This window comes from Theropithecus gelada, chromosome 4, assembly GCF_003255815.1.
Source record: "Theropithecus gelada isolate Dixy chromosome 4, Tgel_1.0, whole genome shotgun sequence".
In the NCBI taxonomy this organism is placed as follows: domain Eukaryota; kingdom Metazoa; phylum Chordata; class Mammalia; order Primates; family Cercopithecidae; genus Theropithecus; species Theropithecus gelada.
Window position 1 is genome coordinate 28,470,725 of NC_037671.1, and position 17,366 is coordinate 28,488,090.

General features: G+C 37.8%; 2 protein-coding genes across 4 annotated transcripts in view; one reads left to right on the forward strand and one right to left on the reverse strand.

The window, feature by feature from the left end:
- The window catches only part of LOC112622349 (cytidine monophosphate-N-acetylneuraminic acid hydroxylase), a 354,146-nt gene extending 352,990 nt beyond the window's left edge, over positions 1-1,156 (reverse strand). Inside the window, exon 1 of the mRNA XM_025381885.1 lies at positions 1,002-1,156. The gene's annotated coding sequence lies outside the window, so the exon portion shown is untranslated. The remainder of the gene's footprint in view (positions 1-1,001) is intronic.
- The window catches only part of CARMIL1 (capping protein regulator and myosin 1 linker 1), a 343,848-nt gene that overhangs the window by 172,503 nt on the left and 153,979 nt on the right, over positions 1-17,366 (forward strand). For all 3 annotated transcript variants that reach the window (XM_025381879.1, XM_025381880.1, XM_025381881.1), the window contains exon 9: positions 14,872-14,947. In XM_025381879.1, the coding sequence (XP_025237664.1) occupies positions 14,872-14,947 (76 nt within the window). The remainder of the gene's footprint in view (positions 1-14,871; positions 14,948-17,366) is intronic.

Sequence of the window (17,366 nt, forward strand, 5' to 3'; positions counted from 1 at the left end):
CCTCTCCTCTCCTCTCCTCTCCTCTCCTCTCCTCTCCTCTGTCCTTTCCTCTCTCCTTTCCTTTCTCCTTTCCTGCAGTTCTCTGTTGGCACTTAGGGCTGTACATTATCTCCAAAGAATTGTTTTATAAGAGGAATCAGGACAATCTAAAAATCTCTAGATTTTTGCCTTTCAAGTTATAGTTTCAAATATGTTTATCACTGTGGATTACTTGTGGAGGTGCATGTGTGTATCCAAAATCCAGAGTTCATAGTTAGAAAATGTGCTGAATTTTACCATAAAAACAGTATAATTCTTAGGTTCATATATTGGCCTACAAAAGTCTGTCTATTCTACCCTGTCTATAAAATGTAGTATTATTTTACCTAATTGCCATTTAGAACATCTTTTCAAGGAGGAACTTCCATACTGAAATTCTAAGATATGACTTTTAGTTCAGAGTTTCTTTATGAATTGGGCATTGGTAGGGTGTATGTGTATATGTTGGTGAAAATCAGTTTGCCAGTATCTACCATGTGATAGTGATAATAAAGTCATGAAACCTGTTACAAGTTATTTGAGAAACTTTGAGGTTTAAGATCTTGACTTGAATATATTTAGGGGTATGGCTTATGAGATTCAGGCCTCAGAGAAAAGCTTCATTTGTTCCCCATGTCTCTTAACAAGAGCAGACCTGGCAAATTTATTTTGCTCTCTGACAGTCGAGCCCGGCCCTGTTCCAGAATGTCTGGGAGTTTATCTTGCCTATCCCAATCTCTTCAGCCCTGGATATGCTGCTACCTATTGTAGGTAGGCAGAGGTCAGCCCCCTGCTTAATAAACTCCAACCCAATACATCTTTTCCCTCCGATTGGAATTGAGAGAGAAATCTGGGATTCTAGCTATATCACTTGTGCCACTTGGACAACTGGAGTGTCACAGAGGATTGTTGTTGCCCATATGTCATCTCAGCACCAGCATCTTGCCCCCCAAAATACCGTTTTGAATTATTTTTCCACCTACCTGGCAGGAAATCCAGAATTGCAGTGTGGTCCCTGAAGAGCTCTAGCCAACTGAATCGGGCAGGGAAAAAGTATACTAGCTGGAAATACCTCGTCTTCACACAGCCTGGGTCTACGGAAGATGGTGAAGCAGGCTCAGCTGTGTCTGTAGTTGTGGCTGATGTGCCTCAAGCCTCCATTTCTCAGGCAGTTTTTTTTTTTTTTTTTTTTTTCCTGCTTAGAGCAGTTCTCCTTCTTCCTATAAGTGAGGCAACTTTATACTTTCAAATTTAGGCAAGATGTTTCCTGTGTAGCTCATAAAAAAGTGAACTGAGAAAGAAAAAGGGAAAATATTTTTCTTCGTAAGTATTTTCCAATAAAACAAGAAAATTGCATGTAGAATAAGATAGAACTTCACAGTCATCCAGTGTTTGGTCTCAGCATTTTTGGTCCCTTTACAAATCTTAAAAATGATTGATCTTTGCTTTTTGTGGGTCAAAACATTGGTATTTGCAATATTATAAATTAAAACTAAAATTTGAAATATTAATTTAAAAAAATGACACTAATAAACCAAACCATTATGTACTAACATAGTACCATAGCACCATGGTACCATTTTTATGAAAAAGTAGATATATTTTACAAAACAAAAATAAATCAGCAAGAAGAGTGGCATTGGTTTATCTTTTTGCAGATCGTTTTAATGTTTGACTTAATAGAAGACAACTGGATGCTCATATCTACTTCAGCATTCACAAAATTGTGGTATGTTGTTTTGACTGAAGTATAAAAAGAAAATCCAGCCTTTAAGATGTGTAGTTAGAAAAGGAAGTATTTTCAATAGCCTTGTCACATAGTTGTGGCTATTCTTCCTTGGTACTTCACCACAACTCAGTAAGTGGTGGTTTCTTAAAGGTAAGTTGCAATGTAGAATCAGAACCGTATCAATGAACTTTTTAAAATTTTTTTACATTAAAGTCTGTTTGGTCTATCTTATCCTTCCACTGGGTCTTATCCATACATAATTTTGTAGCATTGTACGTTGGTAACTTAGAAAATATTGGTTCATCGAGTTATACATAGTTTTCAAGTATCTTCCTCTTGTACAATAGCAAAAGAAAAAAGAAAGACATTTGATAACTATCATCACTGATCTTATAAAACTTTTTAAAAATACTTCAGAGCCGTTGAGCTCATAGTAGCAGATAAAAGTTTTCCAAAATTTAAATTTTTGCTTGAAAGATACAATTTTACTATTGGGGAAAAACAAAACAAAAAAACCGTAGTATCAGGTGAAGTTATATCTTTAAGTGACCAGATTACTTCTTACATTTTAGAGGGAATGTCTACCAAATCCCAAATCTAAATAACTGTATGTTGTCATTTTTTTGTGATGGCCCACTGAAAAAAAGGAGCTAGTTCTGCTTAAAATGCAACTGTCACACAAACACTTTACATTGAGACAGTGATCACTTTGATATATAGAGGAACATCTCATTTTGAACGTACTTCTCATTTTGTTACACAGGATATTAAAACGTTTGTACTTAAGAGCTAAAATTTAATAAAATGAGTAATGTTTACTGCTTCACTGAGGACATTCTAAAATGAAATCGACGTTTGTTTAAAAAACTAGGAGCTTGTGCCAGTGAAGACGCCCGCCTGGGCTTGTGCTCAGGTGCTAGCAGTTTTCCTCACCATTGCTTTTGTACCTTCCACGCAAAGGTCAACACAGTGAAAGGATAGGTTTGTTTTAGTGTTGTTATGAAAACAATTTTGAACCTGTGAACCTCCTGAATGAATCTCAGGGTCCCCAAGGGTCCATCCTTGGAGAACATCTGGCCCATGGGAGTGAAGACACTATAGGGCAGCTGGAGAGTTTTTTTTTTTTTTTTTTTTGACTTACTTTATTATGCCATAGTGGTTTTTATACCATTGGTAGGTATGTATAGGGTCAGTGCTAAACTTTTCAACTAATCCATGTTTAATTCGGTCTCATCCAGCAACTAACCCACCATGTTTAATTAATCTGTAGGCAAAGGGAAACTATATTTAAATAAGCCACTAAATACAGTTACCTGAAATATGTAGCATGAGAAATTTGTCAAACCTTTTAGAAAAATTATTTACTAATTCTTTAGTTGGAGAATTTTCATCAGTAAAGACTGCATTAGTGGGGTAGACCCAAATAATCTACTTTTCTTGCCTAATTAAGGGGCTAGAAGGACATTTGTCATTATTGAGACTCTAGTGGAGGATTTGGAAAACTTTTTTTTTTTTTTTTGTCAAGGACCAGATAGTAAATATTTTAGACTTTATGAGCCAGACAGTTGCTGTTGCAATTATACAGTTCCACTGTGGTAGCTTAAAAACAGACCTAGACAATATATGAATGAGTATTTCTATGTTCCAATAAAACTGTATTTGCACAAATAGGTGTCATGGGCTGTAGTTTGCTGATACCTGCTCTAGATCAGCCGCCTCTAATGTGAAATGTATGTATCTAGAGAAAAATCCAAGGTGGGCTACAAAAAAGTAGTGGAACTTTGTATTATTGACTCATTTTAACATTTCTCCTTGTTTTATAATATGTGTGTAAATATTACTATTGTAGTCTTTGGAATGCAATAACTAAATATTAAAAAACAAGATGGTACTCAAATTTTTTTTTTTACTGTTTTTTACTAGTTTTACTATTAAAATTAGAGCCAGGTTATATATAAAGAGACTGCTCTCAGTCCTTTTAGATGGGCTTTGATAGTATTTCGCTAATTGAATTACATTTTATTAGCTGAATATTTCGATGTAGTAGAAACTTGAACATGCTAATTCATGAAGACATCAGTCTGCACTTAAATGCCACAGTTGTAGGATTCATTGTGGCATAAGTGGATGTGATGTGTGTGGGTTATTCTCTTAACCTCTACTGGTATTTTTCTCATTGAGGTGTGAGATACAGAGAAGAGGAATTAGAAAATGTGGAGGTGTCAGAGAAGACATTAAATGGGCTATGTGTTGAGCTGGAGTTTGTTAGCAAAAATGGGGAGACATTCTCATATGTATACATTAATTTTCCCTCTATGACAATTAGTTCCTATGTTCCCTTTTTGAGCATATTTGAACATATGTCCCCTATTTGAACATAATTCAGATACAAGCACGCAACCGTGTTTGCCACTTGTATTTATTAAAATTAGATTCTGCATGCATTTGTATGTCAAGATCTGTGAACTTCATATTACAGCTAGAGTTCCTTGTAGAAAGCTGTACTTATTTCATAGAGTCAATAAAAAAACTCTTCTGACTGGCCATCATCCAAAGCTTTTTTATTTTATTTTATTTTTATTTTTTTTGAGGCAGAGTCTCGCTCTGTCACCCAGGCTGGAGTGCAATGGCCGGATCTCAGCTCACTGCAAGCTCCGCCTGCCAGGTTTACGCCATTCTCCTGCCTCAGCCTCCCGAGTAGCTGGGACTACAGGCGCCTGCCACCTCGCCCGGCTAGGTTTTTTTTTTTTTTTTTTTTTTTTTAGTAGAGACGGGGTTTCACCGTGTTAACCAGGATGGTCTCGATCTCCTGACCTCATGATCCGCCCGTCTCGGCCTCCCAAAGTGCTGGGATTACAGGNTTTTTTTTTTTTTTTTGTATTTTAGTAGAGACGGGGTTTCACCGTGTTTACCAGGATGGTCTCGATCTCCTGACCTTGTGATCCGCCCGTCTCGGCCTCCCAAAGTGCTGGGATTACAGGCTTGAGCCACTGCGCCCGGCTAGCTTTATTTTTTCATTCCACTTTTTCTTGCCATTATATTTAGTCTTCCTACTTAGAAACATCCATTTGTAACAGTCCTTAAAACTATCAGTGCTTCTGGAATGGAAATTCACTGAGGGCTAGGCTGTGTCTGTCTTGCTCATGCTCTGTGATGTGATACTCTACAGTCAAGCCATTGTCCCAGAATAAAGGATTTTTAAGGGACAGTGAGTGATCTGCTCTGGTGGAGAATCCTGCGAGGTAGGATTATTTCTAGAAAGCCTGTCAGATTACTCAAATATTGTTTACTACCCTGCTCAGGTCGGCAGTTATAGCTTTAATGACATTCTTAACCCCATTTTGCTTGAAGCCATGGCTAAATTCTATCTGGATTCTTATACAGTTCCATTTGTTTCTTTTAGTTTACTCATCCAGGTCATTATTTTCTTCTGCCTAGAGGTTTGTAACTACCATTTTCCCAGGACCAGTTCAGATTCAAAGCCGGGGATTTGAGTCATGGGAGAGGCACTGATGTTAATGTCACAGGTCTGAGAGGTTGAAACATGGTTTTGGCACCTTGCTCATCTGAAGCACAGAGATGGAGGAAGCAACATTCTGTCTGTGTGGGACCCCATCACCACACGTGAGACATGGTTTTAGAAGGTCCAGGTGTGGTGACAGGGCAGTGCCTTGGTCATTGTTCTGTCACCAAGAGCCCCTACTACTGTCCTCACCCTCTGATTTGCCTAGGATTTGCTCTTCTTCAGACATAGGCCCAGTGTTAGGACACTGTGCCGCTTATATCATGTGATCTATAGCCACAGGAACCGAAGGATGGAGAGGCAGGTGCATCGTCCTGTCCTGGGGCTGCTTTATCAGTCATCCAGCTTGCTGTTCTCTTTTCAATGTGGACTTGGCTTCCTGTTTCTATATATCTTGCTACTTCACTAAAACCAATTAGATCTATCTAGGTGCTTCATGGTAATTTGTAAGCAATTTGAATGTTGTGATAATGTTTTCTTATTTATTTACTATGGTTCTATCAGAACTGAATCTAGGACCAGTCCCTCTGTTGTTGCTGAATAAGCATTCAGGAATAAGGATGACAGTGATCATGCTAGATCTAGCCAGTTAATCTCTGGAGAACCGTAATTAGGAAGTACTTGGAAAAATGCCCACTCCAGTTGTTATTTATAAAATGTCCAGTTGGCATCTTATTTAAGTATATTCTTTCCGTTTGTTCTGTTTTAGGTTATCAGTAGGCCAAAAAAAGCATAGATTGAAAATTTGTTGTAAATTTCTCATGGGATTTCTCAAAGGTCTGTGAGCTGACATGTTAAAAAATTTAATTACCCTGTAATTTGGAGTGGTAGGGAATTATGAAGGTAGAGGTACTGGTGCCAAGAAGAAGAAAATATATAGCTATAACTCCATTGATTTCTCGTGTTCCTGAAAGATGTTAAAGAGGAGCTAATCTCATGAATTGTTTGAAGACTCCATGACATGCATCATTGAGCTTCAACTTGGCTCACAAGAGTCCAGGCAGCAGATTCATGCTTTTTTGTGTTGTCCTATTTCTTACTGATCAAGGTGACATTCTTGAGTGTGATACTATCAGGAAAGAGTTCTGAGTGTGGATTATGTTTGGCAAGGTTGTCCTGAGGACACTGCTGTCATTCTTTTCCTAATCAAAGATCCATTTTTTTTTTTTTAATTCCTTGTCTCATTTATAAAAGCATTGCTGTTTGGAGAGTGGAATCAGGTGTGAACACCATTGGCTTCTGTTTCCAGTCCTGAATTTCTTGAAATAGTTCTGTAGGCCAATAGTCCTCAACCTGGGTGAGATGAACTCTAAGGAGCGAATAAGATGATGATATGTTGGGGATGTGACGCTAATAGTAGAACTTGATTTTTGTCTAATTTTTCTTATTCATTTTATTTATGCATGTGTGTATGTTTTATACTGAGCTTAATATATTAGTGCTGCAGTACATGTGTATGATTTATAGATTAACACATTTTTTAGAGGGGGGAATATTCAAAATTCTTTGCTGTTGGGGATGAATGATAAAAAAATGTAGAGACCACTCATTTAGACCTCTAGGAATGTCCTCATCTGGGAACTGTTTTAGGTATTTACATCCTTCCCAGAGTTGATGAGTGGTTCCACTAATGATTTAATAATATACAAGACATATAAGTTAGGATAGCAGGGAGGAATAGCTCATTTGTGACATTCTTAACTTTTTAAAACTCTCCAACTCCCATTTCCAAAATAGATGGAATGGAGGAAAGTCTAAATTATTCCCAGAAAGGCTATCAAATGAATATGTCAAATGAATATGCTCTGAGTTTTACCAGCCTTTCCACGAGAGTGCATAATCTATTGTGTGCATGCATGGAGCATGAAGAGTGGCAAGGCTGTGCATTCTTGCATTAAAACACCTCCTTTGAGCCTTTAAATGTTTATAAGATTTATTAGAGGGAAATCTTCACTCCTGTGGTAGGTGGATATACTAAGAATAATCATGATGTTGTTCATTGAATTACTGCTCTATTTGTGCTTTTCTCACGTTGCAGGTTGTGGGACTTGCTAGATGTCCTTAACATCCGTCAGTTATTTTTGTTCTTTAACACTTTCCTGGTATATTTAACACTGTGTTTACACAGTGTTTTTAAAATTTCAGAGAGATGGCAGGCAGGGGAAAGGGAGTAAGGAGGGAAATTTGTACTGATAATAATAACCAGGAAAATTAAATTCTTATAAAGTCATACAGATCAAAAAGATGGGATCAAACTAGGTAATCTAGGTTTAATGGGTTATCTAGAATGTAGAGTAGCAAAGAATTTGGCAAGAGATCTAGACTCTCAATCCCTTGCCAACTTCTTTGTTTTTGCATTTTAACTTTTTATTATAAATTAGCCCCCACATATTAGCAGTTTATTTTTGATGTTCAGAAAAAAAGGGGATGGTACAATTGAAACTTCAGAATACATCTTAATACTCTGCTAAAAATACAAAAAATTAGTCAGGCGTAGTGGCACACGCCTGTAACCCCAGCTACTTGGGAGGCTGAGGCAGGAGAATTGCTTGAATTGGGAGGCAGAGGTTGCAGTGAGCCAAGACCCACCACTACACTCCAGCCTGGGTGACAGAGCGAGACTCCGTCTCAAAAACAAAACAAAACAAAACTTTAAAATCAGAAACCAAATGATTGGTTAATTGTGATGGAAGGAGTTTTCGATCCTTTGATCTGAAAACCTGTGGATATACCATCCTGGTTTCCTCTGTAGAGTATGAAGACTTTTTTGATGGTATGGAAGGCAAGTTAGTCATGAGTGAGATGACAGCACAGTGGTTAAGACACGGGATCATGAGTCACACTGGCTGCTTTTGAATCCTGGCTCTGCCTCAGCTAGCCTTGTAACTGTGCATACATCAAACTTCCCTGTGCCTTTGGAGTGTTCATCTGAAAATGGGGTTAATAATTATACCTCTCTTCTGGGGTAATTATGAAGACTATATGGATAAATATATTTAAAGCACTTTGTATTAGTACATATTCAAATAAATGCTTGCTATTTTCATATCTTTTAAAGGTCTTTTAAAAAAATGAACAGTTATCTAAAGTGACAAGTTTTCTTAATTGAAAAAAAGTGAAGTTAGTGAATCCCTATGTTACAGAAAATTTTGGATTTCCTGAGACTAGTTCATGGTTTTTTTTCTGTGATACTCTTTATCAGTTTTATGATGGCTTTTTCTTCTGGAAAGGTATGAGAGAAAAACTTGATTCTTTTGAGTTTTAAGGGGAGGTTTCTATTATTCTGAAGTGTCAACTGACACGAGAAATAGGGATCCCAACTTTTTCTTTTCTTTTTTTTTTTTTTTTTAAAGACAGGGTCTTGTATCACCCAGCCTTGACCTCCTGGGCTCAGTTGATCCTCCCACTTCATCCTTAGTAGCTTGAGACTACAGGCATGCACCACTATGCTTGGCTAATTTTTATATTTTTAATTTTTTACATTTGATTTATGATTTATTTGTAAAGACGGGGTTTCACAATGTTGCCCAGGCTGGTCTTGAACTCCTGGGCAAAAGCTATCCACTTGCCTCAGCTTCCCAAGGTGCTGGGATTACAGGTGTGAGTCACCACACCTGACCTGGATCCCAACATTTTTTACACTCCCCAACAAGTCATTAGACTAATAACAAAACCAAAAAAACTCTATGTATAATAAATTTACAACAGGAAAAAGTTAGTGAATATTAATTGTCTCATCTCTCTTCAGTGTCATGTAAGAAATGACTGTGCGACGTGGCTCTAAAAGATGTTAATACTGGATCCTTCTCCTCAGGGTTTGTAGTCTTAAGATGTTTTTGCTACTATTTTAAGGAAATGATAGAAGTAATGTTTGGAAATGTACAGGAGAATGCTGTGTTGCCATGTTGACAGGACTCATGAGAGGGTTCCCTCAACTGTTATCACTTCTTTTAAGGCTGACTTTACTTTTCAGATCAAAGGTTCCATCATAATTAGGAGTTTCTTAGGATGTCAAAGCAAGACACAGTGGGGAATGTAAAATAAATATGATGGACTGGTGATGGTAAAAAGTTGTTACCACTTCCAACTAAGAGAAATCAGTTAATATGACAATGGCTGATGTTTGGAAACCTTTCCTCTTAAGTCAATTAATTGCATCAGCACTTACTGAAAACACGAGGAAGGATCGGTCCTGCCATAAACTCCACCAGGGAAAATCAGGTAGTCCTTTGCAGTGAGTTGGTATCAGCACAGCAGTAGGGAGGCCCATGCAAATGTCAGATTAAGTATTTATTCATGATCTGTTTATGTGCTCACTTATTACTGTGTCCTAAGAAAGCCATCCAGGAAGATGAACTCTCAGAAATGAGATTAGTTACCTACTGTCTTGTGTATTTTGTATTTTCTATTAAAATGAGACCTCATCAGAGTCTTGATTATTACTGGCTCCGTAATTTTTTTATTGTATGCAAACTTGTTTGTCCCATGCAGGCCTGAGTCTCCCTGATCCTTGGTCTTCATGTTTGTTCTGGCTGTCATGGTGACTTGATGCCCAGAGAGTAGTGAATTCTAGGGGTCCTGAATGTCTCTCTAGACTAGACCTTGCCTCTTACATAAAGCGTTTGCTGAAGTACTTCCTGGGCACTTGGTCTTACACTGTAAGCTCCTCATTCTCAGCATGTTGCGGCCAGGCTGAGAGGTATTAAGTATCTAAGAAATTGAGGTTTTACATGTTGGTATGTGTAGCTATCATGTATTAACTTTTGTTTCTATTTTGTATTCTAATGTATGAACATTCCATAATTTATCCATTCTGCTGAATGTTTGTCAGACATTTTGGTTAGTGTATTGTCTGTTATCTGTAATGCTGCTAAGGCCATCCTTGTACTTGTCTCCTTAGAGAAAAGTATGCAGATATATACCAAGATGGAAATCTTTGTAAATTTAACTACTATGTCCACCATTTAACGCAAGAAATAGGCTACTACCTCTCCTTAAAAGACTTACATATATCAATTTTCAATCACGGTTCCCTCCTTCTCCACCTGCCCTGCCCAGTTATAATAATGGTTCCGGTAATCTTTGTGTTCCTTTATAGTTTTATCACAAAAGTATACCTATTTTGATTGGCATTATATTACTTGCATCTATAAATCAATTTGGAAAAAATTACTATTTTGCCTTGGTCCTTGTTCTAGCCTCTGAACCCACACCCACCTTCTGCCTTAGACTCCTGCTATATCTCTGATACATCATGTCTGCATTGTGGAGACTGTTACCTTGCCTCTGATAACTCCCACTGATGTTGCAGAAATTAACTTTCTGAAACATTTCTGTTCAAAAGTTTTCTATGACTGCCTTGCATGCATGCAGCCAAGCCTCCTAACTGTAGCTTTCAAGCCTCATTTCTAGGTGCTAAGTGTTCTGGTTATCTATTGCTATGTAACAAAGCCTCTCAAACTTAATGGCCACAGCAAGAACAGTCAGGAGTCACAATGAAGCGTTCCTCATTCACATGTTTGGTACTCGATGCTGGCTGTCTGCTGCAAGGCAGCGCTGCGTTCCATGGGTGAGCTTGCCATGAGAGGGAGCTGGATAGAGCTGTATTATTACCTCTTCTAATCTAGCCTTGACAGTCCTGTAGTTTGAAGGATATCTGTATTGTTCTTAGTTTCTGGTAATTATGAACATAGCTCTTAAAAATAAATAATTGTCTACATTTTTATGTGAACATAAATTTTGATTTTCCTTGGGTAATTTCCTAGAAATGGGATTGCTGGATCAGATGTCAAATATCTGTTAAACCTAAATAAGATGCTGTCAAACTGTTTTCTCCATTGAGTGTATCATTTTGCATCCTCATCGGCCACATTTGAGAGTTCCAGTTGCTCTGGGTCCTTATTAGCAACTGGTATTGTCAGGTTTTTTAAAAACTTTTTTTTCTCTTTTTTAAACCGTGCATCACTTTTTGGTTTTTCCTTAATGCATTTTTCTAATGGCTAAAAACTGTGAGCATCCATTCATGTGCTTATTTGCTGTATATATATCTTATTTAGTGAAGTGTCTGTTTAGATCTTCTGCCCGTTTAAAAAAACTGAGGTGATTGTTTTTTATTTTTGATAGTTCTTTATGCATTTTGGATGCAATTCTTTTTTCAGAAATGGGATTTGTAAATAGTTTCTGTCAGCATGTGGCTTATCTTTTTCTTCTTTTAACATCTTTTATAGAGCAGAAGTTTTTAATGTTGAATAAAGTCCAGTTTATCAATTTTTTTTTATTTTCATATTGTGCTTTTCGGAGCTCTAAAAACTCTTAGACTAAGCCATACCTGACTTTGTTGCCCATTTCTTCTGCTTAGAATATGTGTCTCATCCCACTCTGAGGGCTCAGTAACATCCTCTTTCTCAACTTGGTTGTCTTGATTAGCACCCCTTTTATTTGCACACATACTATTTTGTATTCCCCCTACCTCACTAGGGCTTGTTTCACTGTATTATGGCTGCTTTTTCCTTCCTGAGTCTCCTGCTAGGCTCTGCCAGGCCATCAGTCTTACAGGGCAGGGACCATTTTCTGTGTTCATTTCTGCATCAGGCCCCGTGATTCATGCACGATGGCTGGCATTTGTTGAACATAAGAATGGATGGAATTGCTGGATATGCTCAGGTTCCCATGCCATTGTATATGCTATTCCTAATTTCTTAAAATACTCTTGTCTCCCTGGCTGGTTGGTTTCCTTCTGATCTTTGAAGCCGGTGAACCATTCCCCATTTACTTCAGGCTGAATTACTTGCTGTCCTACTGTGCTCTTAGGGCTTTTTGTTTGTTTGTTTTTTAACATTTTCCCTATTCAGCACATCTCCTATTGTATTACAGATAGTTGAGTAGGAGTTTTTCTTTACCACTGGAGTGTGATAGAGGAATAAGAGCTATGCTTCTTTTTCATCTCTTAGCTCTCAGAGCCTAATAACCCTGCCTAGTACTAAGGACTAAATAAATATCTACTGAATGTAATATGTGATTGTCTCCTTCTAGTTGTTTTTTAGCATAAAAAGCCTAGGCATTAACACAATTTAGAGAAACATGGTAGGCAAACCATGCCAATATACTTAGTCTCCATCCTCCTCATAAATAATTTTTTCTAGAGCAAAATTTTGTTTATATCATCCATAGACGATTTAATTTTGTAAAATAGATTATGCATATGAATCATAGAGCAATTTTAAAACATAATAATTTTGTTAGAAGAAATTAATATCACCTTTAATGCTAACACGGTATCCTTATGACGTTTGGTTGTATTTCTTTCTTAAGAAAAGTCTATATTTGTTAGCATTTGTATCTTTTTTATATGTAGATTTTATTAATCCCAATTCTTGATTATATCACACAAATGTACACTTTAGAATGCTGTATACCTTAAAAATTTAATATTGAACAATAAGCATTTTTAGTGTTAAGTATTGTCGTATGTAGAGATGATGCTGTTTTACCCACTGCCTTCATGATTCTGTGAAATGATGTGCCCTTCAATTCCTGAAAATGACTTCATCTATGACAAAAGCCAGTTATACTTCAAATCAGATCATGTGACAGAACAGACTACACAAAAAAGTGGTTCCCAAGTGTGGTCACTCCTGGACATTAAATCCACAAAAAAGATGCGATGAGAGTGCTTTGCCGTAGTTCTGAATGTTGAAATATACATGATAACTCTCAGCGTGGGCTTTGGGGACTCTGTAATAAGGTGGAATCACCGTTAGAGAAGCTACAACCTGTAATTAGGCAACAGGGAGAGATACAGGGCCTTGTTCTGAGCCCAGAGGGCATGTCAGTGGAGGGGCACAAGGCGAGTGAAGACCGTAAAATAACTATTGAAAGTGTTGTTCTCCTTTTTAATCTAAAACTTAAAAAAAAAATTTAAACTTAGGCAAAGTTAGTAAAGAGGCTTGTCAGTAGAAAACCTGGCATGTGGAAACACATGACTGAGCCTACCTATTTCTCTGGATTTTTTTTTTTTTTCTACTACCTGTGGGCACTCATCTCATCTTTTTAAAGCATGTCGATTGAAACTGCAGACACGTGGTGCTTCAGAGCCAGGGTTCTGATTGCAATTCTGTCCCTTTGGCCTAGTTTCACTTTATTTTCTGAGCATCTGTTCCTTCATCTGTAAGATGTAAACAACAGTAACTCCTGGGGTTGTTTTGAGATTTAAACGAACTGGCCTATGTAGAGTGCCAAGCACAGGGCCGACACCCAGAGCGATGAGATAATATTGATTCTCAGACCTCTTTCCACCTTCTGCCTTTCTTTTCTATTTCAGTAAAAATTTGAGTATCTGCTACTTGTCCTGCACTGAGTATAAAACTGCTATTACCTCACTAAAGCTAAAAAACTGAAGTAGACAAAGGCTTGGTTTTCAAAGAACTTAATAATTGGGGGTGGTAAGGATGCTTAAAGCAACAAAATATAATATAAGATAGAATAAATAAATGCTAAAAAGGGAGGTGGGGTTTGACCAGGGGAGGACTTAAGGAGGTGAGGATGTGTGATAGTAGTGGCATTTAAGGACACACAAATTTTCATAACAGAGCAGTAAAAGATTATTCTGAATGTGAAATTGCACATCATATTAGATGAGTAATGAGTTGTCAGCTTTTTGTCTTGAGCACGGGATGAGTTGTGGGAGCTTAGGCTGCAAAATTGGAATGGAGGCAGAACTGTCATGCAGATAGCTTCACTCTGTGGTCGAAGAGCTTATATGAAGCCTAAGACAAAAATGCACCTGGGCTATCTTATGGATGTAATCACTAGTAGGAACTAAAAAAAAGACCAAATGGTTGCAAAATGCTTACTAAGCATTGGGCATCCATCCAGTGCCACTTACTGTCAGGGTAGGCAGTATCTCGCTTGCAATATGAACTCCTCTGACTAGAGAATACTATATGAGATAATTGATGGTTAAAGAATTTATGAAGGAGGCCAGGCACTGTGGCTTACACCTGTAATCCCAGCACTTTGGGTGAGGGCCAAAGTGGGTGGATTGCTTTGAGCCCAAGAGTCTGAGACTAGCCTGAGGAACATGGGGAAACTCCATCTGTACAAAAATTAGCCAGGCGTGGGGGCACGTGCCTGTAGTCCCAGCTACTTGAGAGGCTGAGGTGGGAGAATCACCTGAGTTTGGGAAGTCAAGGCTGCAGTGAGCCATGATCCATGTCACTGCACTCCACCTTGGGTGACAAAGTGAGACCCTGTCTAAAAAAAAAAAAAAGATTTTATGAAGGAGAGGTCTAAAGAAGTAAGACTTGTTATTGGTATGGACTTAGAGGTATGATATCTCTCAGAGCAAGGAGGTTCTTCCAGCAAATTCTGATACCAGCCTCTTTTCCTTTGCAAGTAGGAAAGAGTCCCTGGAGACAATTTACTTTAACTTTTGGGAACTTTGAAGATCAGTCTTTGAGAACTTAGTTGTTGTCTCATGGCCTACTAGATGTATCTGTGAACAATAGAAATTAACAGGTGAACTTGGATGTCATGGATTAAAAATTAAGTGTCAGTGTAGCTACTGTAGGAGCACTTTCATGTACTTTGTTTCTGTTTCCAGGGACTTAATACCTATCATTGCTGCTCTGGAATATAATCAGTGGTTCACAAAGCTGTCCTCTAAGGATCTAAAACTGGTAAGTAATCAAACATGCAGCAAATGTTGCTTGGCTTTGCTGAATTTCAAAAACCCAATAATTGTGAAAAAAAAAAAATTTACTGTACTGGTAAACTATATACATTTTATTTCTTGAGGAGATATTTTCCTTTAAATGATTTGCATAACGTTTAGTAAAATTTGTGATGTGAGATGCTTCCAAGTATTTCCTCATGTATTCAGCTGTTTCAGGCAATTTAAGAAGATGAACAAAAAGATACATTTAGTGTAGCCTTTAGTACAAACCATTCAGTTGACAAAAACTGTTAAAGTTACGTTTGCACAGCTGCAAATAGCAGATTTTATATTCCTATCTTACACTCTGTGTCTACAAAGTTTCCCTTCCTAAGAATTTAGGAAAACATTAGCAGGTAGAGTTCCCCTGGTCGAGTAATGATAGTTAATGTTGATTTTCTAGATGGGTTTTGGGTAGATTTATATGAAAGCAAAATTAAATTAAAGTGAAATCTGTTTTCATAAGGTACGAAGGAGAAAAATATTTGGTGTATTTTATTAGTGGAAATAAGATGCTGTCTTGGGGTTGTTGCCAGTTCATATCAGTCATATGGACGGATGCTTATCCATAAATTAACTCTCTGGTGTTTGTTATGAGATAAGAAAGAATTTGTATGTTTTCCTGGAGACTCTCATGTTTGAGTCTCTAACTTTCAGAGGTCATAGGATCTGGGGGTTTAAGATTTTCATAGTGAATACATCAGACTTGTAGTAAGACATGGATCTGTAGGACATGGAGGGTTGAGACTGGCTAGTGGGCAGGCGACTTGGTTCTCTGAATTTGCTTGGGGTAGGGGTGGCCTAAAACATTGTATGTATGAAAATGGACTAAACTCATTTGGGGTCCCTTAAGAGCCAATATGGTAGAGGAAAATGCTTGGACTTGGAATGAGAAACCTGGATTTCAGATTCTGATTTTTATTATAAGGCTGTGTTACCTTAGATAACTTACCTGACCTTCCAGGGCCTCAGCTTCCTGCATACCTGTTATTGTGAGCTAGTTGGAACCATTTCTTACTCATTTCTATCCAGTACTTATGAGAGTGTGTGACTCATAGTAACTATTTAATAAAAATTGGTTTAATAAGTATATGTCTAATAAGTTATCAAAGAGATTGAGAAATGAACATATATGAGAGTATGAATTATGTGAACTATATAATTCAAACAAAAGTTGTGTCTGAGCAGTGATGATGGAGTGAGGGTTGGCATGAGTTGGAGCCAGGTGAGCCCTCAGGGAGCGGACAGGTAGCCATGATGGGAGACCTAAGAATAGATGTCCCTTGTTTGCTGCTTGCTGGGATGGGACCATTTCCAGGCCTGAGCTAGCAAAGAGTACAGGTGGGAAAGGGGAGCCATTGGAGGAATGAGAAGGGGATTAGTCCAGGGGTTGTGGGATCAGAGAGAACAATGGTTTGCTACCATGTCAGTTTTTCTGGCTCATTCAATCATTTACATAAGCTTGTGAATTTCAAAATGGGGCCTCAAGAGGGTTTCAGGAAGGTTGTGGATATCTCACTTTTGGAGATTGTCCCAACCTGCAATTACAGGAAGGTGTCCAGGCAATTGCTGCTGCCATTCTGTCATTATTCCTCCCAGGTATCATCTCCTTTCAGCTGCCTTAGATGTTTAGGACATAAAATATGCACCTAATCATTTCAGTCCTGGCAAAACAAAGCAGGTAAATGCTATCATGCTTTCTTGGGTGTCCTGGGATGGAAGGAAGTGGAGTGACAGGATGTAAGGACTGCTCATGCTGCTTTTCTATTAACTGAGATTTAAACACAAAAATACAGGTTGCATATATTTTTAATATTTGGTATTTTAAAATGAAGTGATCTTTGTGGATATTACTCTACAGGTCTTCAAAAAGAATACTAAATTCTTCATGTTTTTTACCCAAAGTTGAAATGATACTTTCTCTTTTGATGGGTACTGAAGTGGGCAGTCTCGGAGCACTGTGTAACATTGGGTTTATTCAAAGAAAAGGACAATATGAAGAAGCACGTCTTTGGATTTTTGTAAACATGAAGTGCAAGGGCAAAAATAAGTGGCTGCTTCTCAAGTTATATGAGCTCTCTGGGTTAAGATTGTTACTAGTCCCATAAAAGCCTCCTGTGCTAAGGTGCCACAAGAAAAATATGACTTTATGTTGATCTTATGAAGCAAATTAGCAATCAGTATTTCTAATTTGAGTCAAGGATTTTTAAAAAAAATGGTACTGAATATGCAATTAGGACCATGTTTTTGGCCAACATTCTTGACTCATTAAAAAAATAGTAGAATTGGGGTCTTGCTCAGCTTCCTCTGTTTTGCAGCTCAGGCAAATTGGTGAGCATCATCGCATCTTTTTTTAGTCTTTAGGGAATGGCATGGTGGGACGA